This window comes from Lonchura striata, chromosome 13 (genome assembly GCF_050655825.1).
Source record: "Lonchura striata isolate lonStrDom1 chromosome 13, ASM5065582v1, whole genome shotgun sequence".
NCBI lineage: Eukaryota > Metazoa > Chordata > Aves > Passeriformes > Estrildidae > Lonchura > Lonchura striata.
The window spans coordinates 19,569,174-19,592,612 of record NC_140715.1 but is presented as its reverse complement, the minus strand read 5'-3'; the positions used below and the strand labels follow the sequence as shown (position 1 = coordinate 19,592,612).

At 46.8% G+C, this 23,439-nt stretch overlaps 1 protein-coding gene across 6 annotated transcripts in view; it reads left to right on the top strand.

The window, feature by feature from the left end:
- Nucleotides 1-23,439, top strand: part of PWWP2A (PWWP domain containing 2A) — a 44,208-nt gene that overhangs the window by 5,735 nt on the left and 15,034 nt on the right. For 3 of the 6 annotated variants that reach the window (XR_014958358.1, XR_014958357.1, XR_014958355.1), the window contains exons 2-3: nt 5,105-6,817; nt 23,308-23,388. Coding sequence is in view for 3 of the 6 variants with exons in the window: in XM_085591612.1 (XP_085447738.1) it covers nt 5,105-6,803 (1,699 nt within the window). In the remaining 3 variants the exon portion in view is untranslated. Of the gene's footprint in view, nt 1-5,104; nt 7,073-7,868; nt 7,965-15,626; nt 18,344-23,307; nt 23,389-23,439 lie in introns of those variants that run through there. The other 3 variants (XM_085591612.1, XM_085591613.1, XM_031506042.3) reach the window with 3 other exon arrangements.

Here is a 23,439-nt window from a genome sequence, read left to right as displayed (position 1 = left end):
GGTTCAAGGTGTTGAGGCAGGGCAGGGGTGAAATTTTCAGTCTGCCTTAAGTTTATTTTCTGTTATGACAATTTATTTTCTGTTATGGTGATTTCTGGTGAATCTTGGCCATCTTGACACTTCAGTTCATCCATTATTTAATGGTATCATTCTCTTCCATATGTCCTGGGTCTGGCATATGGATGTTCTTGAAGAGTATATTCAAGGTATAATCCTTCAGAATAGATCACGGCAAATGTATCAGCAGTGTCTACTTCAAATGCAGCTGACAGCTAATAATGGCAACAGGTGTAAAAATTAAAAGATACTGCAGTTTAAACAGGCCTTCAGCTTTATAGATGTGCCAGTAAAATTATGGTAATGGTGATTATTAATGGAAAGCCTAAACTCAGAGCATCCTGTCTTTTCTTTGTGTTGTGCTGTTCCAAAGAGTCACTCATACTGCAGTCCTTTGCCATGGGTTCAGAGCTCTCAGTGAAATGTGCATTTTCTAGGCTGTTTAGCCTGGTGTTACATTGCTCAGGAGGTGAATAAACCATGGAGCTGGTTGTTTGGCTTCTGGGAATGCTTTTTTCAGGAAGGTGCCTGCACTTAAAGCCGTATATTCCATCTTGTGCTTTATCACACCAAGTAAATCCTTCATTAAAAATAGGTTGTTGCATAATGTGTGTTTTCAATGCAGGTTATTTTGAGGAATTCTGCAAAACTTTCTGTTCAAATAGCTATGATCTAACTGTGTATTACATGGAATGTTATAATTTAAACCCTCAGTTTAGATGCATGAAATACATAATCTGTGATTCTTTCAGCATATTATTATACTCCTGCCACTTCCATCCATGCAATAAAAATGGCTTCAGCTGTTGCTTGTCCTGGCTTTTGCAGAGCACCAAGGTTGATCTTGGGTACAAGAGCAGAAAAGGAAACAGGAGATTCCTGCACTGCCTTGGTGGTGAAGATGGGTTTTGGTCAGGCCTTCACCACAGACTGAACACTTTAACACAAGTTTCTCTGCTTTGCTGATACCAGTTCAATGTGTCCAGAGACAAATGGGAAATAGTTCTGAACCTTCTCAGTGGCTTGACTCCTTTGGCAGAGCAAGGGGCTTTTCATTTCTCCCCCTTTTAGTAAAGAAGTCAGACATTGGAGGCTAAAGATGAGAACTTAAAACTTTAGGTACTAATGCAAAACACTTTGCCCCAGGGTGTGTTGTTTATGTACTTTGTTTATGTACATACAGTTACAAGTTAAAATGGAATTTGTTCCCTATCTCTTGTGGGTATTGCTGAAAAAATACTCTTTAACTGTTCTGTTTTGCATGTAAATTGAACAGTAATGTGCATTCATTGTAGTAATTCTGCTACAGGATTTAGATTTGAAAAAAGTGGCTTTACTTTCCTCAAGTGCTTAAGTTTATATGTCTGTAATACAAAACTCTTTGCCTTTAAGTGACAGAGTTTTGGGTTTGGTACCCAAACTGGCTTTTGGATGCCATGGCTGCCTATTAATTAACTTGCAGCTGGCAAACTGGAGATGAAGCCTGCCTGTTTTTACCCTGTTTCTGTCTCTGCACACCCTGGTCAGTTGAAAGCTCCTCTCAGTGTAAATATCATTGCAGTGCCAGCATTGATCAGGCTCTCAGTTCAGTATAGGTCCTGATACCCTGTTGCTATTTCTGTCTCCAGTGAAAATGTACATTTTGCAGTGCACCTACAGCAGAAGTGGCATCAGATCCTGCTGATTGCCCTGGCTATTTGAAAAAACCTCTGAGAAATGAGTTTTGTCCTCTCTTAGAGGTGCATTTCCAAGGCAAATAAGAGCTGGGACACCTTTGCAGGAGGGGAGCTGGCAGCATGGAGAGCTGGCTCTGATTTCCATAGGTAGGAAGCAGCAGGGCACTGCTTCCCAGCACTGCCTTGGATTGAGGGTAAATCATCTATTTCTGAGTTTGGTTTTTCTGACACTTCCCTTTTTAGATCCCTGCCAGTGCATGGTGCTGTTCCTTGGGGTGTGATGCTCTGAGGTAGAAGTGTTACACGAGTCAGGGGTGGGCTGGGCAGGGAGCAGCTGGAACTTGGGCACCAGGGGATTTTTAGTTTAAGCAAACAGTAATTGCAGAATAGCTCTACTTTCATCCAGAAAAGCCTCTTCTTGAAATCTTGTGGGGTAAGGTGATATTTAGGACCAGTATATTAAAAATTTATTTTATTGTTGGAATAAAGACAAGGTAACTCCTTGTAGAACTTAAAACATGGAATGTGTGACAAAAGGAGCGTGTTGGGAGTCTCACTGTGGGGAACTGAAGTTCTGCTCAGGGCTGATCTAGTGCCAGCCAGTGACTGACTGGGGGATCAGTAAATGTCATGATACAACTGAGCTGTGTGCCCTGGAGTTTTTTAATTTTGTTTTCTATAGGTGCCTTTTAGTCCTCCTTCATCTCAGTGGCAGATGAACCAAATGCTTTTGCAGCTTTTCTAACTGCTAACACAACTAACTAGTTCAGCCTTGCATCTGGTGTGACAAAAATCACTGTGGATGTATAAGAATTATTTCTCTTCAAGGTCCATCAAGCAGGTGTGTGAAAATAGGCCTTGAAATTCTGGCACATGCAGTAAACACTTGTGCTTGCTGCAGAGCTAATTAGATGCTGTGTCATACCTTGTCCTGGAGAGGTTTAAGCTCATGTCTTCATTCTGCTGCTTCTCTTAGGAAAAATAAATCCCTCTTTTCTTACCTTGTTCTTTGTCTTTATTCTTTCCTGTAACCTTTACTATTTCATTTGCAAGTTTTTCTGCCATTGTTTTATCTTTTTTTTTTTTTTTTTGTGTATTCTTCCAAGTTGCTGGAGAACTTGGTTAGCCAGGGAGAAAACAGAGATAATCAAAAACTGTTTCTAGATATGGTCTGCTGTTGGGTGAGGCCAAGAGAAGACACAATACACTGAGCTGTTGGAAATAATGGTCAGTCTCTTGGCTTACCAAATATATTTTGTGCTGCAGGTGGATTGTCCTGACTAATTGTATGTTCTGTATTAACACGTCATTTACAGGAACAGTAAATGATGTTTGCTGTTAAATAGTGCTGTACATAACTGGCACAATATCCATGAATGTTCTTTACTTCCCCACTTCATTAATGGGTAGGTGGACAGGGGTGGGAGAGTCTGGTTTATTTTTTAAGCAGTACCTTTGGTGTGAGGGATTCTCTGTCTTCAGGGCGTCACTCTGGATTGGTTTTGTGTCTTACTAAAGCAGGTTTGTATCTTGGATAAAAATTACCTTTTGTGGCTTCCTGTTCCTCAGTTCTGGCCTGTGTTTTGTGCTTGAAGGAAGGGGAGTGGAAGGTGCAGAATGAGTCTTTGATTTCCTGGCATGTGCTGAGCTTTCCATCAGCTTCTTTGTGCCTTTGGAGTGCAAATGGTGCACACTTCGTGGTGAGGCAATAGGATGAAAACCTGGGAAAAGAGAGATGAAATACTTGACTGGGATCCTCCTGGAAACCCCTGCAGCCCTCTTCATCCACCTCTTCCTAGTGACAGCTAATTATGCTGATTTCCTGAGAGTCCCATCAATGCCCTCTGGGAGAAGGGCTTGGCTCTGGGAATGGCCTCTGCGGGCTGGCAATGCAGTTCCTGAGGCACTGAGAGCAGTGTAGGGGGTGTCTGTGTGGGGTTTGATATCCCACTTCTGTCTAGTTCTGCTTTTGTGCTCTTTGGGGTTGGAATTTGCACAACAGAGATCTTGCCCCGTCTTGTTTTCAGCTCTTACCATAGATTAACTTTTTACCAAATCCTCTTAATCTTTATCAGGTGGTGAATGATAGGATCTGGATCTTATTTTCTTTTAGAAGCTGAAGTTCTTGATGCCAGTAACACTGAAAATATTGTTAATTGAATTACTGTCAGCTGATAGTTTCTTTTAAAACCCTACTTGGAACGGAGCGACTTGCTTACAATCCTTTGTGGAGGGAAAATATTTGTGGAAAAGCAACTTCTTTACCCTTGATGGACTTGTGGGTCTTTAGGGAATGTAAAACTTAGTTGTCAGCGAGTCCCTTGTGGTTTAATGCCAGACCATAGGCCGAAAAAATGTCTGTACAAGCTGCTGAAATGCAGGCTGGGTGGATAATTTAATCTTGGGTGGGTCGTTTGCTTCAGTTACAACTTTGGGTGTAGAGAGAAGCTTGTGATAAGCAAGAGGGCAAATAAGGGATGGCTTTTGTTTGGGACAGTGCAAACAGCCTTCTAACACATGATGGCTTTTGCAAATCCAGTTTTGAGGAAATAAAGGTGACATGTAGGTACTTGTACAAATAAAAGTAAATAAAGTTCAGTTTAATCAGCTGAGGAGATGCTGCTGTTGAGCAGCCACAGTGCAACACAAACCTGAAGACAGTAACTTGGGGAGTTACTCTCTTATCCAGATCTACAGCAATTCCAGTCTGGAGAAAAGGAGTGAAAGGATTAAAATCTTGTTTGCTCATGGAACAGTGAGGAATAGTTTGTGTTGAGTTGAAATAAGGAGAGTTTTGCTGGGAGAAATTCAGACTGGGCTGGGAAGTTTTGGGCTGTAAAGCATCAGGTGCTGAGCTTTTGTGGATGGAGGCACTCCCTGTTCACTGCAGGGATTTAGGCAGCTCAGATTTGTCTCTGTTAGATCTGGACTGTTCATCCTTTTCTGCTGTGCTAAAAATGGAAGAGAAGTTCCTGGAGATGACTTTTCATAAAGCTGACTTAATATGGAAAATGAGTTTGGGTAGATTGGGAGTTGTTGGGGTGAGTTGGGATGTTTATAAGCATTTTCCAGAAGCATAAAGTTAATTCATTTGCTGCTGTCTGGGGGATAGTTTTGTTACATTTTCAGGGCGTCTTGTTGATACAAGAGAAACTGATAATAAGTGAAGTTGTGTATTTTTTGTTCTCCACCGACCTCATTTTGGTGTCTTGCATTTTCAAAGCTTCCCATAAGGCTGGATATGAAGCTTTAATTTCTCTGGTTTTCAAATGCCGGCTGCCTAACGCAGCCAAGTTTTCAAATGCTTTGTGATGAACGCCGCAAAAATTCCCTCCAAACGTTGACATTTTTTTTCCCCCTCTCTCTTTAAGGTTTGGCCCCCATGGAATCCCTGTGACCATATTTCCTAAAAGGGAGTACAAGGACAAACCTGAAGCCATGCAGCTCCAAAGCAAACCATTCCAAGAGGAGGCGCAGGTGAAGTGCGAGGCCGACGCCGCGGTCCCTGATGACTCCTCCCTCACGCAGCCCTCAGAGCCCAGCATAGCTAAAAGCCTTTGGACTTCTAAACCACCTCCTCTCTTTCACGAGGGAGCTCCGTACCCTCCTCCTTTGTTTATCAGGGACACCTACAACCAGTCAATACCTCAGCCTCCACCCCGGAAAATCAAGCGGCCCAAGCGGAAAATGTACAGGGAGGAACCCACTTCCATCATGAACGCCATCAAACTACGGCCCCGGCAGGTCCTGTGTGACAAGTGCAAAAACAGCGTGGTGGCAGAGAAAAAGGAGATCAAGAAAGGTGGCAATGCAAGTGACTCTTCCAAATATGAGGATAGTAAAAAGCGAAGAAACGAGAGCGTGACTACTGTGAATAAAAAACTTAAGACTGACCATAAGGTGGATGGAAAAAGCCAAAACGAAAGCCAGAAAAGGAACGCTGTGGTCAAGGTTTCAAATATTGCCCACAGCAGAAGCAGAGTGGTTAAAGTTTCCGCACAAGCAAATACTTCAAAAGCGCAGTTAAACACAAAAAAAGTTCTCCAGAGCAAAAACATGGATCATGCAAAAGCTCGGGAAGTCTTGAAAATGGCCAAAGAAAAGGCACAAAAGAAGCAGAGTGCAACCTCCTCTTCCAAAAATGCACATTCAAAGGTCCACTTCACGCGGCGTCTTCAGAACACCAGCTCAGGGTCCCTCCCGCCCCGATTGCGCCTAAAGCCCCAGCGGTACCGCAACGAAGAAAATGACTCTTCCCTCAAGACAGGACTTGAGAAAATTCGGAGTGGCAAGATGGCAACTAAGCCCCAGTCTCGCTGCTCCTCCACCCGCTCAGCAGGTGAGGCCCCTTCAGAAACCCAGAGCCCCTCAGAAGGCCCCGAAGAGGCCAGCAGTGAGGTTCAGGACACGAGTGAAGTGCATGTAACTGTTGATCAGGATGAACAGCAGACACTGGGCAAGAGAGGCAGCAAAAGCAATATAACGGTTTACATGACCCTTAATCAAAAGAAATCTGACTCTTCCAGTGCATCAGTTTGTAGTAGTGATAGCACAGATGATTTGAAATCTACCAACTCTGAGTGTAGCTCTACTGAAAGCTTTGATTTTCCTCCAGGCAGCATGCATGCACCTTCCTCCTCCTCCTCCTCTTCCTCCTCCTCCTCCTCTTCGAAGGAAGAGAAAAAGCTCAGTAATTCCTTGAAAACAGAAGTCTTTTCCAAAAACGTCTCTAAATGTGTCACACCAGATGGCAGGACCGTATGTGTAGGGGACATTGTTTGGGCCAAGATTTATGGCTTCCCTTGGTGGCCGGCCCGTATCCTTACCATAACTGTGAGCCGCAAGGATACCGGGCTGCTGGTGCGCCAGGAGGCTCGTATCTCATGGTTTGGCTCCACCACCACGTCTTTCCTTGCTCTTGCACAGCTCTCCCCCTTTTTAGAAAGCTTCCAGTTGCGCTTTAATAAGAAGAGAAAGGGTCTGTACCGCAAGGCCGTCACTGAGGCAGCCAAGGCTGCCAAGCAGCTCACGCCCGAGGTGCGGGCCCTGCTGACGCAGTTTGAGACGTGAACGTGGAGAGTAAGGTAGGCAAGAAACCTGGAGGCTCCAGCAATCCCCAGCCAGGTTAGAGAGCGCTGCCAGGAGGGAGGTGGCAGAGGCAGAAGTTGCACTCGGTTGACCGACCGCTCTTCTCGCACGAGACTCGTGCCGTGCGGAGCGGCTCGTGACGGTTCAAACCAATTGAACATGCAATCAAAATTAGCCTAAAAGCGAGGACTGAGGTATTTTTCAAGTGAGAAATTTTTTTTTTAAAAGAGAAAGAGAAAAAAAAAAACAAACCAAACCACCCGATGCATAGGAGCCATAGCCTCAGCTGGAAGGCAGCTGATTTGCAGGGAATTTTTTAGTAGTTTCTACCCAGTATATAACTAGTTCTGTGTGGCCAAGGGTTGACACGAGGGATGAAAGTAGTAGCTGTGACTTTTTTGTTTTATTAGGTGGCCCATCAGGGAAGTGTAGAAATGTAAGCCTTGTCTAAATGGTCTTTAAAGATTATTTTTAACCAGTCTCTAATGGATTTAGTCTGGCCGGGCCCGGTGGGCCCAAGCTCCCCTCTGCGGGCCGGTTTAAATGGCATTGGAGACGTGCTCCGAGTTGTAAGGAAGAAGAATTTTAGTGACTTAAAGACCAGATTAAATGGGGTTTTATCGTAGTGACCACTTAAACACTCAACCTTTCTATGCACATGGGGGCACAATTAAATCACTTCAGGGTCGGAGAAGTCGAGGGATGCCTGTAGCTCTAAGATAAAGCTGAGGAGGCCTCAGTGTTTGGGATCAAGGGCTGTTAATGCTGCATAGGTGTGAATCATTCTGGTCTTTCTTCCTGAAGAAATCTTTCAGGCCATTTGCCTGGAGGTTTAGCTTAAGAGAGGCTTTGTTTTGAATGTGTAAATAATCAATTGCTGAAATTGGTCAGATTTTCTCCTGACTGGTTGTTCCTAAATTCTTAGGATACGTCCTAGTAAATTACACTTTGTGAATTGTCAGATGTGTAATTGTTGCATTTTGGATGTATCTAACTTTTTTTTTTCTTTTTTTTTTTTCTTTTTTTTTTTAACTATTTCCGTTTAAGGTATCTGTTTGCAGGTCAGAAAAATGAGATATGTAATTGTGTAATGCTCTGAAATGTAAAAAAAACAAACTGTAAATAAAATTGACTAAATCTGAATTATTTGTGTGTGTTTCTCAAAAAGCTTTGAAACAAATCCAGGATGTCAGAGTATTTTATCTGTATGCCGGATTTAGAGGACACCCTTAAAAAGTAAATTGTCCTTTTTTATGCATTCTTAAAGATGAAGTGCTTGATGTAAATACTATTGGTATACTTCAGTCTTAATTTGGAGATTATTAATTATCTGTCCCTTTTGTTTCAGAACCAGCTCTGTAGAGGGCTTTCTGGAAAGTTGATTAAATTTCTCCCTAAATTAGCTTTTGGGCCATACATTTGAGTAGAGACTGTGGATAATGTCACTTGTACAGTGGGGAATGTTTCCGTTTCCATCTCAGAGCAGTCAGAGCTGCTCTCCACTGCCATTCCAGCTGTTCTTGCATGGTTTTTGCTCATTACTGGGGCATTTTCATGCAATGCACTTGACTTTTTTTTTTTTTTTCTGTAAGTTTTGGTCCTTACCTGACCATGTGAATTCCTGTGTCCTCCAGCCCATTCCTTCTTCAGCTTTGCAATGCCTTGTGAAGAGTCTCCTGGTGCTCATCCCAAAGCAGTTTTCATCCTGGTTTTTCCAGGATTGCCCACGTAGGCAATTATGACAGATGTAAAAATTTAAGCTCAGACTGAAATAAAACAAATATGAAAAAGGGGGCAAAGATTTAATCATTGAACCCTGAAAATAATTTTAAGATTTAATTTCTTATGTTCATGATACTGTATGGTCTTGCCAAAGCATTCAGTTTCTTTTTACCTTTTTTAATTATTTTTCGTGCCCACAGAACTATTGGAAGTCTAAGGTGTCAGACGCATGGCTGTTCAAATCTTCCTCAAGATGACAGTCATTAATTGCTAATTAAGCTTCCAAATATAGCAACTTTACCTTGGCATTCTAACTGTTCCAAAAAAGAAACCCACTGGTCAATGCTTTTTGAATGTGATAAACACACAATAGATTTTGTAAAAAAACAAAAAAAAATTGGAACAAAAAATCTGTTTCACTTCTCTGTATTCTCTCCTGCAAACAGAAACAGTTTCTTTAAGTAAATAAGCTGTATTTTGTAATTAAAGCAAACTGCTTTTTGGAGTCAGGAACCCATGTGAGGTGGGTCAGATGTCTACACCACTTCCTTGAGGTTTAGAAGCTCAAGTGAACTGGCTTTAAGTTAGTTGTTCTAAGCCAAGCAGTGGCAAAATCAATATTGACATTGTTATTTTTTTCTTTAGAAGACCTGGAAGCTTTGTTCTCCTAATTTATATAAAATTAGAATAGCACTGCAGCTTACATAGGCAGAGTTTGCTCAGGTGTTCACTGGGGAGCAACAGGTATGGGAGGGCTTTCTTTAGGTGGTTTTATGTTCAAAATTACTGTTTATGGAAGGCATTTAAATCAGTTTTGATTTGTAACAGATGAGTTTTAAGTCTTTCCTCAGTTTCAGCGTGAATGTGCTGGATTGCTGCAGACTCAACAGGGCTCAAAACGAGTAATTTGTTAATTTTGATAACACCATGTTGCAGTAAGTTGAAGATCTCTTTGTACTCATCCCTGCCTGTCCTTTACCAAAGGAGCTGCTCCTGTGGATGCAGCAGTTTCCAGGGGCTGGGCTGGGGCAGAGCCTGGTGCAGGCAGGCCCGGGGTGAGCAGAGCCTTGGAGGCTGGGACAAGGCTTAGGCCTGGCTTAGCTAAACTGTAACCCCCCCTTGGTGTGCCTGTGGTGCCAGCAGTGCCACTGCTCCAGGGCTGGCTCCTTCCATGACTTCTCCAAGATTTATTTATCCATTGCTCCCACCCCTGTGGCTGCAAAGGGGCTCAGGCTGGGCAGGGAGGCTCAGGGGGTGTCAGGCAGAATTTCTCCATGGAAAGGGTGGTTGGGATTGGAACTGCCCAGGGAGGGTTGGAGTGCCCGTCCCTGGAGGTGCCCAAGGAGCTCTGGAGGTGGCACTGAGTGCTCTGGGCTGGGGACAGGGTGGGGATCTGGCACAGAATGGACTTGGTGACCTTGGAGGTCTTCTCCAACCTAAACCCTTCTGTGACTCTGCCTTCGGAAGGCAAACAGCAGCACAGAGGGTGACTGCTATTTCCCCATCAGTTTAATGGGATAAATGGCAAATGGTGCCTTTTTTAATCAATGAAGTGCCTCTGTGTGGTTGTTGGGTATTTATGGCCTGTCAGTTTGGGGGAGAATGGGGCACGATGAGTTTCAGTACAGGTGTTCTGTTCCTCTGAGCATCTTTGGGTAAAATGCCTTGGGGGACAGAGCAGTTAGTGCAAAGCTTAGAGCTCTTTCCCCAGAGCTGTTTGAAGGTGTGAGGCTTCAGGAGCAGAGCTGGAAGCAACAGGAAATGCTTGTGTGTGTCTGAAGTGGAGTCGTGCAGGAAATTGAACAGATATTTGTTACTGTTCTAATTAGTTGGAACTTTGTGTCAACACTTCAGTTTGATAATCATCTCTGATGATTTGGTTTCTCTTTCAGACACGCTGTTTTCAGTTTGGAACCTACAGAACTACCCTGGGGTGGGGTTCCTGGGTGGTTCAGGTCTGTGCAAGGCTGAAAATACTTTTTTTTTTTTTTTTCAGCATTTGGGTTTTTTAAACATAGTTTCGAACTGATTTGGATTCTAAATTTCTAAGCAATTAGAATAAGAGTAGCACAAGTGAGGAAGGGTAAGAGTTACTTTTTGCATTGCTGGCCCTTAGGTCTGGTTCTATTTAACTCCCTTAAATCCTGATATTTTCTTTCATGTCAGCTAAAACTGTCAAGAGTAGCATAGAAACGTGAATTTTAGAAAATAAATGTCAGTAGCTCATTCTCAGCATCGTCATCTGTCCTTCTGCCTGTTCTGTGGAGTCCAGTGAGAAAACAGAGCAGCTTTCTTGGCTGAGGAGCTGTGGAAAGACTGATGCTCAGGGAAAAGCTATTTCAGTCCATCCTTTGCTTTAGTTAGCATTGTGTTCCAGTGAATGCCTGCAGGACCAGCAAATTCAGGCAGTGCAGGGGGTCCCTCACTGATCTGGAGCTGGGAGGGATGTGCAGTGAGCTGGAGCCTAAAGGGATGGATGGCAGTGTGTGCTGGCATAATCCATTGGGTACAATGACTTGGACTGTTTAAAAAGGGATTTTTTTCTTAACTGACAAAGCTTCTGACCATGGGGTGATCAGGGATCACCCACATTTAACACTGGGGACTTGTGTAGCTGCCTGAAGATCCATTAGATCAGGCTTGGGAGATGGGGATGGGAATATCCAGTGCCAAATTCTCCTTAATCCCTGCTGGAAAGAGCCTGTGTGTGATCCCTGGCCTTGCAGTGACCATGGCAGTTCCCAGTCACCATTTAACCTCCCCAGCTGCCCTGTGGGACACTTTGGATTTTAGTTCTAACAGTTCCCTCCCACGGGTCACCCTGGCAGTGTAATTTTGGGGCTGTTCATGTGAATAACATCCCCTGCACTGTGGCTTTTCCCTTCTCCTCCCTGCTCACCCTCCTGGCATTTTCAGGCTCCTGCTCTAGTCTGAGCCCATCTACCTCTGACCTCTGTGGTAAGAGCTGTTTGTGGTCATTTGGATGGGTTTTACCAAGCAGCAGCAATTCCTCCCAGGTCAGAATACCTCTAATCATTGGGGTTTAATTGTTGGACCCTGATGGCAGCTTATGATTCCCTGTGATTTACTCATACATTTCAATCTTCTATATTACCTGGGATGTGGACACAATCCAGACTGTCATTTAAATTAATTAATGATTTTCTTCCCTTACATTTAACAATGACACAAGTGCCCTTGTGTGAACACAAGGCAGAGCAGCAGTTCCCAGGCAGGGCTGTGGTGCCAGGGAGTTGGTGACTGGTTTGCCATTCTGCTTTTTCCCTGCACAGCTTTGCTGTTGCTCCCAGGTGGGGCAGTTTGGGATAATTCCCTGGAGCAGCACCTTAGTGCCAGGCATCAGCCACTGAGGAGAGCTTGGCTCCACGTTTTCCCCAGGAAAAAACAATTGGTGTTGCTGGCTGGAAGGTGGGTGGTGCTGGCAGACCAGGGCTTCAGAAAACCTGAGCCACCTTGCACATCCAAGAGGGACACACAAGGGTGCAAAAGGTAAAGAAAAAAAAGGTGGAATAACCTGGAAAAGATGACTCCCGGTGCTTGTGCCATGGGATGTGGTGTCTGATCTCCTCTTCCTGCCTGCCCATGGCCTGAGGGGAGAACTTAGCAGCAGCCTGCAGGTAGGAATTGGCTCAGGGAACAAATCAGGGTCCCCTGGAACAAGTTGGAGTCTGAGCTTTGCTCCTTTAGTGGGAGAAGAAATGGGTCTGTGGGGTTTGTTTGGGCTGTGTTTGACAAGTTACTTCCCGAACAGGACCAGGCACATTTTGAGCAGCTGTAATTCCATTTCTGTGCCAGTGATTCCATTCCCCAGTGCAGAGAAGGAAGGGAGGACTGTGGGAACTGAGGCTGTTCCAGGTGTGTGAATCCCTGTGGGATGGGGCAGAAGGGGAAGCAGGGCTCTGTTGAGTTGCAGCTGGGACAGGAAATCACACTTAAACTGAGGCAGGGAGTTGGAATCAAACACTGGAATATTGCTTGCATTTGTGACAGTGAAGCCCTGGGTGCTGTCTGTGTAAAGCCAGGGTTTGAAAAGCAAAATGGCTCAGGCTGAGCTGGGCTCAGTGCAGCCGGGAGGGCGAGAGGACGGGTGGTGGGTCTGCCCTGTCACTTTGTCATTAGCAAGGCTGATTTTGGAAAAACAAAATCTTTGTAAAAGTATGTAACAGAGGGTTCTGCCCTCTGTGTCCTGGTGACATCCTGCAGGAATCACACTTGGAGTGACCCAGGTTTGATCTGAGGAAACCTGCACTGCCCTTGTGCCAGGGGCCTCGGGGTGCAGCCTCCTGCTTGGCTGATGCCATTTATGGAACAGCAACTTGAAATCAGGTTGTTCTTTAGGAAAAAAAAAAAACAAATCTAGGTCAGTTTTCCTGTTTGTTTAGAGATGTTTTGTATGTCAGATATGCAATATGAATAAGGAATATTCTCCTACATGCAAGGCATGTACTGGGAATCCGTGCTTTGGGAGGCAAGTGCTTGTTGCTAGCAATGAGATTCTGTAACAGAACCACAGCAAATTCAGGTGGTGGAATCGTCCTTGCCATCCTTTAACAGGTGCACAAAGAGGGAGAGGGGATCTTGCTTTGTCAGTGAAATAAGCAGATACAATTCCAAGCAAATATTTGCTTAAATGCTAATTTAGCATAATTTTTTATTTAGTAATGTGTAGGATTTTTGTTTGGCTTTAGGAAATTCTGGGGTTTAATTGCATCTCTGCAGTGCTGCAGGATTTTAAAGCACATGGTGCCAGTTTGGGTGCTTAGTAGCTCTGGTGAAAAGGAACTAAAACCACAAAAACTATTTTTTAAAGTATTGTAGTCAGTTTAGTTAATGAAAAAAAAAAGGTCTTGAGGTATTTCAAGTGTTGAGAGATTTAGGAGTAATCTCTTCTGGAACATTTATATGGAAAAAACTGGGTTACACTATGTTTTAGGAATTCTTGATACTGTGTCATATATTTCAGGGAATTAGGCACACAAAGGGAAGAATGTGTTGCTGCTCTTTGTTTTCCTGGTGGCTGAGGTCCTGCTGCTGGAGGCTGTAAAGGCAGGAAACAGTTCTTGCTTTTAGTAGTTCATCATCTGGAAGAGCAGCCTGGTTTCCCTCTTCTCCACTGGTTGCAAATGGAATCTGTAGCAGGAAAATAGGAGTTTTGTGCCTTCTGTTCCATAGTTTTACACAGACACCATTATCCCCCAGGAAGGTGCATAAATGTTACTGTGACAATTTAAATTTGGGCTCCTGGCCTTGAGGTTTAATCCCTGATGGGATGTGCTGCTATTTTTGCTTCCCTTGTCCTTCTGGGGTGCCTTTTCTTCCCCTCCATGGCTGCCTGGTGTCCTTCTGCTTTTCCTTTGGAGATAAAAGCCAGGACTTTCAAAGGCAGCGCTTCTCTCTGGACAGCAGTGAATAAAGGGATTGAGCAAAAGTTCACATTGAAGAATCAGAGCCCCCACGGCAGTGCTGGCTGCCAGGAAAAGTCCGTGTGAGCTGAGTTCAGTGGGACAGGCAGCAAAAGCCTGAGGTGTGTCAGTGCCTGCCCTGACACACATTTTTACCTTGTTCTGGGGCAGTCCTTAGCATGGCTCCATAGGGAAGGGGCTGGAGCCCCAGAAGCAGCTGGGGGAGCAGGAAGGGGCTCAGCCTGGAGCAAAGGAGGCTCAGTGGGGACCTTGTGGCTCTGCACAGCTGCTGCCAGGAGGGTACAGCCAGGGGGGTCGGGCTCTGCTCCAGGAACAGGGACAGGAGGAGAGGGAACGGCCTCAGGCTGGGCCAGGGCAGCCTCAGGGTGGGCATCAGCAGGAATTTCCCCATGGAAAGGGTGCTCAGGCCTTGTTACTGCCCAGGGAGGTTTGGATCCCCATCCCTGGAGTGTCCAAGGAAGGGCTGGAGGTGGCACTCAGTGCTCTGGGTTGGGGACAATGTGGGCATTGGGCACAGCTGGGACTTGGTGCTCTGGGAGGGCTTTCCCAGTCTGGGATCTGTGGGATCCCGGGATTCTGTGTGATTCTGCCTCCAGCACTTGAATAGAGCTGCTCCAAAGCAGAGTCCAGCCTGTGAGCTTGCTGGAGATCCCGGGAGAGCCGTGCCCTCAGCCAGGCTGTGCTGTCACTGTCCCACACACCACAGATCCCACCTGGAGTGAGGGACCCATGGATCACACCTGGAGTGAGGGACCCATGGAGCCCACGTGGAGTGAGGGACCCCACAGAATGAGTGATACACAGGCAGTGGGCTGCACTCAGGGAATTCAGTGGCACAGACACTGAGCTGACCCAGGCAGTCAGGTTTTCAGTCACTCTATCTGAGGAGCACAATCTCCATAGAATCCCAGAATCTCAGACTGGTTTGGGTTGGGAGGGACCTTAAAGCTCATCCAGTCCCACCCCTGCCATGGGCAGGGACACTTTCCACCACCCCAGGTTGCCCCAGGCCCTGTCCAACGTGGCCTTGGGACAGCCACAGCTTCTCTGGACACTCTGTGCCAGGGCCTCCCCCTCCTCCCAGTAAGAACTGGTGGCTGACTGGTGTTGGTTCATGCAGAGCTCAGTACTTGGGCTGTTCCTGTCTGCTTTATCCTAATTTATTCCTGTTCTCTGGAGTAAATGGGAAAACACAGGCAGCCCTGGGAAGGAAACACCATTAGCAGGTTTACAGTTCATGCTCCCTAAGGCACTCGGCTCCCTTGTGTGGAAGGGCACTGCAGGCTCAGATTTAGCTTTGTGTTGTGAACTGCCATCAATGTATAGATTTTGTGAATTAATCTCCCTGATTCCTGAGCTGTCTTTGAATGTCTTTACAATTGGAATTCTCTCTGGATGCTGAAATGGGGTGAGATGTAACAGATTGGTTCGGTGGCTCCTCCTCAAACCCCAGTCCCGGAGGAGTTTGCTCACTGGTGTCTGTCTTGTGATAATGTCAATCTATTTTTTGTCTTCTGCACACGATGCACAAAGCAGGTGAGCCAGTAACTTTTCTGGCCACCTCAGCTTTTGCTTTACCTACTTTTGCAATATGTACTGGAAGACATTTAACCATGTTCCCTTTCTCTCCCCTTTTCAGCTCAGAGACACTAATGACCCGCTGTTTTTATGGAACCTCACTACACTGCCACGAAGAGCACCAGCTCATCAGGACTGAGAGAAATCTGAGACTGACTTGTCCTATTTTTCCTCTGAAATCTTCACCCAAGTAGTAAACATTTTTTTGAAGGGGAAAGGGGGTAAAAGATGTTCAAGCTCCCCCTCGCACCATTAGGGCACCTGTACCTAATGTACATTTTCCTTAAAATTTCAAAAGATGTTAGGAAATATTTTATAAAACTTTTTTGCAATAAATGACGCATGAAATGACGAAAGACTCTATGACACTTACATGCAAGGAACCACTTGAATTATTAGGATGAAGACTCACTGCAGATAACTGGGGTTTTTGTAATGTGACAGTCACGTTTGTATGTTTTGAGAGGTGCCAGTGACGGAGCCAATTTGCCTGGGAAGTTGACTGTAACTTTTGAACTTTTCTTTTAATTCTTGACTTTAGCATTGCAATTTTCCATTCTCTGAGGCTTAGTTAGTATTTAGTGCAGGTGTTAGCAGAGCTGTGATCTGTGATCAAAGCATGTCCAAACCCAGTTGTATTGTGAAATATGAACAGTCCTGCTATTGAGACCAACATTTCCCATAGAGGTGATGGAAAGGACAGTGACCACAAACTCCATGGATCTCTGTTTTATGGGAAAGCTCCTTCTGTGTGAATATGGTTGCATTTTATTTATGCTATTGTAACACTTAGGGATTTGAGGGTTGTGAAATAACCTTGAGAGGGGCTACAAGGCAGAGAGCAGCGTTTTGCTTATAATCCATAACAGGATGGGAATCATGAATGGAGAGTGATTCAATGGGATGGCATTTCTATTTCAAATCATGGGTTATTTTTTCCTTTTGACATGAATATTTTTCAGATAGGTAACTAGTAGAGAGCAAAGGTTTTATTAGAGTTTCTGATGGTTGTTGATCTGAGTTGCGTTGACTTCTTTGAAAAGCTGTAAATCAAAAAAAAAAAAGAAACCCACTGGGTTTTATCCATTTTATTCCCCTCCCAGAAAGGTCTTGGGTAAGACTGACTTCAGTGGAGCTTGGGAATGCTGGACACGCTGCTGAAATCTTGAGTTATTAAATATTAATTTATTTGTCACTAATTATTTCCATTGTGTGCACACTGTCTCGGCAGAACCATTTCTTTAAAGTTCTTAGCAGGAGATTTATTGTGTAACCCGGGAAAATAAATATTTGTTTTGAAGATATGAAAATGTGCACATAATCTACTAAAAGACAAATTTCTGTTTCTATAGAGATGAAAGGACTTGTAGGAAACTCTTTTCCTCCTTACTGATATCCTGATTCAATTGGAGAAAATAGAGTGTCGTTGTCTGGATCGTTTAAAACCAGAGAGACCTTTCCAAGGGTCCTCTGGGTCAGCACAAAGACAATTTCTTCGTGTCTGGAGCCTGAATGAACCACATAAAATTTGAAGTTAGGACAACTCTGTCATTGGCAACAGGTTTATACTTGTTAAACAATCGGAGAGGGGGAAGTGACAGGCTGGGACAGGCCCGCAAACCCCAGCCAGGCCCATCAGGGATTCACACACTGAGTGTGTGGCAGCTCGTGCTTTGTGCTGCTTCAGTGTCTGCTTTTCAGAGCTAAATTCTTTATTTATAAATGCAAAAATCGAATATTCACTACCTACTTTTTAAAAACAGGCTGTACAATACTGTGCAGTGCATTCAAATTGTACCGTTTGCCATAACGATTTCACCATGAAGTACAAACTTTTTTTTTTTTAAATTTGGATGAATATTTGTTCTACAGTGCTTTTCCTTTTCACCAGTGGAAGAGGCCCAGCAGTCTGGTCCTGCCTCAGGGCCTGGGATGTGACTAGAACTGAAAGACATGTGAATGAGGAAAGGGGTGCCTTGGTGCCGGGTCCGTGCCAGCCTTTCACCTCCGCTTGGATTGACAGTGGATGGAGGCTTGGCCTAATCAGGTACATTGTCCCCCACCCCCCAAAAAACCAAACAGAGAAGCCACCAAACCACATGGCACAAACCAGTTTCTGCTCAGGAAAAAGGCCCGGGACTGTGGTGGCAGGGTTGTTGCACATGGGATTGAGGAGTGCCTGCTGTTGTTTTGGAAGCCGGTAGTGCCTGGCTGTGCCCCCGGATCCCCCAGGGCTCTCCTCCCCTCCCTGAGCACAGCAGCTGAACCAGGAGGGATTAACCCAAGGGATGCAGGTGTGCACTGGAGAATATGGGTAAAGAGCAAATAGCATCCAAGGGAGCTCATGTCTGCCTTGCTTTTCCCAGCATTGCGTTGGAAACCACGTTTTCATTTGGAAATGAATTTGTCAGGGATATTCTAATGAGAGAGAGTGACAGTAATGTATTGCTTTTCACTTTTTTGCTTTAGTTGCTTAATATTTAAGCTTTGCTCCGTGCTACCTTCTTGTCTGTATATTGAATGGTCACTATGCCTCTTTCATTTTGTAGACTTGAATGAGGAAAATCTGATTCACCCTTTAAGGTTTGCTGAGAAGTAAAAATGATAAAGAATGTTGTGTAACATTTATTCAAATAAAGCCTTGATTTTTTCAGTGCTCTTTTAAAGGGAAATAATGTTTTGATGTCTTTAACTTTCTTGCTTTATTAGTCCTTGACCTCCAAAGCCTTTGATTTATGTCAGAAGTGTTTTTTCTGGATTAAACAAAGATTAAACTCAGGTTGCTGGTCCACTGCTGGAATTCCATCACGTGGACAAGTCTCCACCTAACCTCACCTTTCACCACAGTGGCTGAAAGATCCCAAGCCAGCTGGATGCTTCCCAAAGCAGTAGGAAAAATTGTAGTTAGTAAGAAAAGATGGTGTGGTAGAGACAGATCCAAGGAAGCCCTGGTGGCTTCACAGTCCCAGGAGGAAGAGGGAATGCCATGGGAAGGGGTTCCTGCAGTCCTTGGGCTGTTTTTTATGGAGTTCTCACAGTTTCAGACAAAGCTTGCCCTCACAGGTAAGTGTACTGGGGATTTCTCCAATTGCCTTGTCCTCAGCTGTGTTTTCTTGCCCTGGAGCAGGGATCAGGTGGTGCTGGAGAGGTAATTTCTGTTCCAGAGCTCCATCCCACTGTGCTCAAAGGAGGGCCATGCCAGCAAGTATTTTTCAAAAATACCTGATGGTGTTGGGTTGGTGCTTGGACTTGATGATCTGAATCTATTCTATGGAATGGCAGACTCTGGAACTGCACTTTCCCATCAAATAGAAGGCAGCATTTACACACGTTTTTTCCACTTGCATTTCAGCACTGTGAAGAAAGATTCCCTAAATTGAGTTGAACTCCTGGGCTAAAGAACAGATATGCTGCTTGAGTTAACTTGATTTGTAGGAAGTTTTGATTTCCAGGAAGCATTGGTGGCTGTATGGCACAGGGTGGCTGTATGGCACAGAGGATGCCAGGAGCTGGTGGATCACCCAGAGGTATTAACCCTGCTGAGAAGGGGTTGTTGCAGTGACCTGCTGTGGATAATGAGGAGGTTTTCCCCCAAATCGAATTTACTGGGAAGCTCTGCTCTTGGCTCAGCCTGGGCTGCTTTGGGAGCGCTGTGACAAACACCCACATCTGGCTGTGGCCCGAGCACAGCTCCAGCAGATGGTTTTCTTTTCCTTCGTGGTTGTTTCTCATTCTGTCGGGCTTACAGGAACTCCCATCCCTTTCTCTCATTATTCCCTCAGCCTTGCAGCTCCTCTCGAGCCGCGATCCTCATTAGGCGGGGGAATCCTGCTGAAGGCTAATTGCTCGCTAATGGCTTCTCCTTTGTGACACGGACTTGGCAGCCGCCAGAGAGCTCGGCCGGGCAGATTTCAGAGCTCTGCAATTGCTCCATGGATTAATCCTCACCGCAGTGCTTGGCAAAGGGATAAAGGTGACCCACGGCCCGCACAAACCCCTCGAACGGCGTTTGCTGCTGCCCCCGGCCATCAAAAGCGACGCTGAACGCGGGCCAAAGTGCAGCTCTGGCACGAGGGCTTTGGAGAGGCTCCCATCCCAAGTGTGAGGGCTCCGAGATCCTCCTGCAGGGTGAGACCATTGCTGAAGGGAATGGTGGCTCGGTGGCAGTGGCACTGGGCACTCACACTGTCACACCCTGGGTGTTCGGGACATTTCGGGTGAAGCCCGGCCGGGCTTGAGGGGCTCCCGGTTCCCTCAGGGCTCCTGATCCCCTCGGGGCTCCCGATCCCCTTGGGGCTCCCCTCGGGGCTCCCGATCCCCTCGGGGCTCCTGATTCCCTCGGGGCTCCTGATTCCCTTGGGGCTCCCGATTCCCTCAGGTTCCTGATTTCCTCGGGGCTCCCGATCCCCTCGGGGCTCCCGATCCCCTCAGGGCTCCTGATTCCCTCGGGGCTCCTGATTCCCTTGGGGCTCCTGATTCCCTCGGGGCTCCTGATCCCCTTGGGGCTCCTGATTCCCTCGGGGCTCCCGATCCCCTCAGGGCTCCTGATTCCCTCAGGGCTCCTGATTCCCTTGGGGCTCCTGATTCCCTCAGGTTCCTGATTCCCTCAGGGCTCCCGGTTCCCTCGGGGCTCCCGATTCCCTCAGGTTCCTGATTCCCTCAGGTTCCTGATCCCCTCAGGGCTCCCGATTCCCTCGGGGCTCCCGGTTCCCTCAGGGCTCCCGGTTCCCTCAGGGCTCCCGGTTCCCTCAGGGCTCCCGATTCCCTTGGGGCTCCCGATTCCCTCAGGTTCCTGATTTCCTCAGGGTCCCTGGGCTCATCTGCCTCACGGAGAGTGCCGGGTTTGCATGGAGGGGCCCATCTGTGCCCGAGGACTTTGTGGGAAGCTGGGAATGGCCCAGGCTGGGAGGATTTTGTGGCAGGGGACTGATGAGGCTGCAAGGGCTCATCCCCCTGCTCCAAGGGAAGCAGTGCCAGCGCCGAGCCCCTCGCACAGAACCCAGCCCTTGGCACCAATTCCCCCTCACTGCCATGGATTTGTGTCCTCCTCCCTTGTCCTTGCTCCAGCTGTCTTGGGATTTGCTCTCCTTGTCGTGTTCTGCAGGCAGAGGAGGGAGCCAGGAAAAGGATCCCGTTGTTTGCTGGTCTTACTGTGGGGTTTATTCACATTCCATATCCTGCTTTTGTGGTTCTGCTCCTGCTTTTCCCCTGTCTCTGAGCTCTTTGTTTTGCCTTCCTTTGCTGGTTTGCAGCACAAGCCATGGGTGCTCCACACTTGGCAGACTGGGCACCCCTGCAGAGGTTTTTGGCATATTCTGTATTTGGGGTAAATATTCCAAGCCCAGGAGGGGTAGTTCTAATTTTGAAATCTAGATTTTCAGCTGAGCTCCGCATCTTAAGAGCTTGGGGGCTGGAATTTCTGACTGTGGTTGTCTTGGTCATTAAATATTAAGTGAGGCTGTTCCTGCTGGGGGGTTCATCCAGCCACTGAAGGCTCTGAGCAGTCAGGGGAAGGGGCTGGGGGCCCCAGAGAGTTCAGGGATGGATACTGGGCCATGCTAAGGATAATACTGACACTGCTCAGAGGGATGGGGATGATGCTTCTGTGATTCACTCACTTGGCTGTGGTTGCCTTTAAAAAGGCAGCATGAGCTGTGAGAGCAGAACCGGGGGGGTTGGACTTCACACCCCTATGCATTAACACTGCAGGATCCTGTCAGCAGAGCCATCAGCTGCATCTTGCCTTGGAAAACCTGCTGCTGGCTCCAGGTTCCAAGGCCTCAGCTGCATTCCAGCTGGGAGCAGGGACACGAATGTGTTGGGGCACAGCGAGAGCTGCTGCTTCAAGGGCAGCTCAGGGCTGGAGCCATGGGCAGGAAATCTGTGAGCTCTCAGCCTCCTCCTTTCCCTAAGTTCTCAAATACTGTAATTCTCCCTCCCTCAGACAGAGAAGTGCCCCAGGATGGAGGTTCACAGCCAAAGGAGCTCATGCAAATAGGACAAATGCAGCTAGAAAAGCCCTGGCCCTGCTGCCTCTCCAGGGACCTGCTGGGCACTCGCCAGCACCACTCGGGAATATACTTAGGAAGCTCTTCCAGCAGCCACCGCCCAGACGAGATACCAGCATTTCCCCTTCTTCCTGCCTTCCCTGCTCCCTGGAGTGTCTGCAGGGAGGGGATGCTGCACTTCACTCGCCAGAGACAGGAACAAAAACCCCACAGGCCAGCAGAGCTTATCCCAGAGCAGGCATGGCACCTCTCGGATCCTTCCCGGTTCCAGGGCTGCCGGGGCTCAGTCCTGCCCAGCAGCTGCTCCTGGAGCCTGATGCCCTCCTGGACACTGCCCGGAGCCCAGGGACAGCAGGCAGGCAATCCTGGGAAGCAGGAGCAGAGCACTGCACCCAGCCAGGCCGGGAAGGGCAAACCTAATCCTGCTGCATCCATTTAGGGAATGCAGGACTTGTAAATTATCTCCTTGAGAAACAACCAAGCAGAAATATGCAGTTCTGGGGACTCCAGGCTGCAGCTGCAGATGGTTTCCAATTGGGAGATTCCCACTGAACGTGCAGAATCAGGAAAAAAGGGGTTTATTTTAATTTTCAGTTGATTTAGAGCCTTTAATCTTTGTCAGGGTAGGCAGTGATGCCTCTGGCTTAGTGCCACAATTCCTGTGCCAGGCACTGCCCAGAGCCCTCCCAGCAGTCACAGGGGTGGGAAAAAGTTGCTGAGCAAGAAAATGTTGGGATTCATCCAAACAGGGAAAGCTTGTGAATGAGCAACGTATGAATGCTGCACATTAAATGTGCCCCAGTGCATCTTTGCCCGGGTTGGAGGGGAGGCACTGGGGTGTAATTGGTTCTTGGCTGCAGCAGTAATCCCCTGGGAATAGCACAGCTAATTAAAGCCCAGGAACTGGTGACCAGCAGTTTCTCCTCTCTCCCAGGCTGGGGCTGTGCTAATCAGGGGCAGGTAGATCCTAGAAGTTTTGTGCTAATCAAGGAGAGAAGGACTGGGCTTCAAAGCTCAGTGCTTTGTCAAATCCTGAATGTCCCAGGGGGTGAGCTGGGGAGTTTTTGGATCCTGCTGGGCAGGAGGGATTGGCTGTGCTGGACCCATCCCACTGACCCTGCCCTGGAGTGTGGCTGCCTCCCCTGGGGCTGGGGTTTTGGGAGACAGAGCTGAAGATGTGAACTGGGGAGCTGCTTTTTCAATCTTTTAGGAGATGTTAAATGCTCCAAATCTTTGGTGGGATGGAGGGAACTGCAGGTGTTCAGCTCCTCTGAGGGCCAGGCCTTGGGACTCACGAGCAGGATCTGGAATGAGGCCAGGCTGGATGGGGCTTGGAGCAAACTGGTCTGTAGAAGGTGTCCCTGGTCTGTGGAAGGTGTCTCTGCTTATGGCAGGGAGTGGGACTGGATGAGCTTCAATGTCCCTTCCAGTCCAAACTATCCTGGCAATCCATGATTCTAAACCTCAGTCCAGCTGCAGCCAAAAGGATTAAAAAGTCTCTGAGGGGTCAAACAGAAGAGAGTGAGAACCTCTGCATAAAGCAGAGTCAAATCCCACTGCCAGTTCTGGGGTCAAGAAATGGAAGGTCTGAGCCACAAGTGTTATGGAAATCCTGGAGAATGTTCTTTGTAGGGGAGACCTAACCCAGCTCATGGACAGGACCAACATTGCCTTTATTTTTGTGCAAACACCTCAGGGGGAAGGCCAGCTACTGAAAGGTTTTGTGTTTGGCAGGCAAAGGAAGGAGGAACAAAGGCAGGAGCTGAGGATGGACAACTGCAGCTGGAAAGGAGGCACATGCTGGTTACCAGGAGGGTGAGTAACTGTTGGAACGCTTGAGCAAGGAACTGTTTGGGTTAGGAGCAC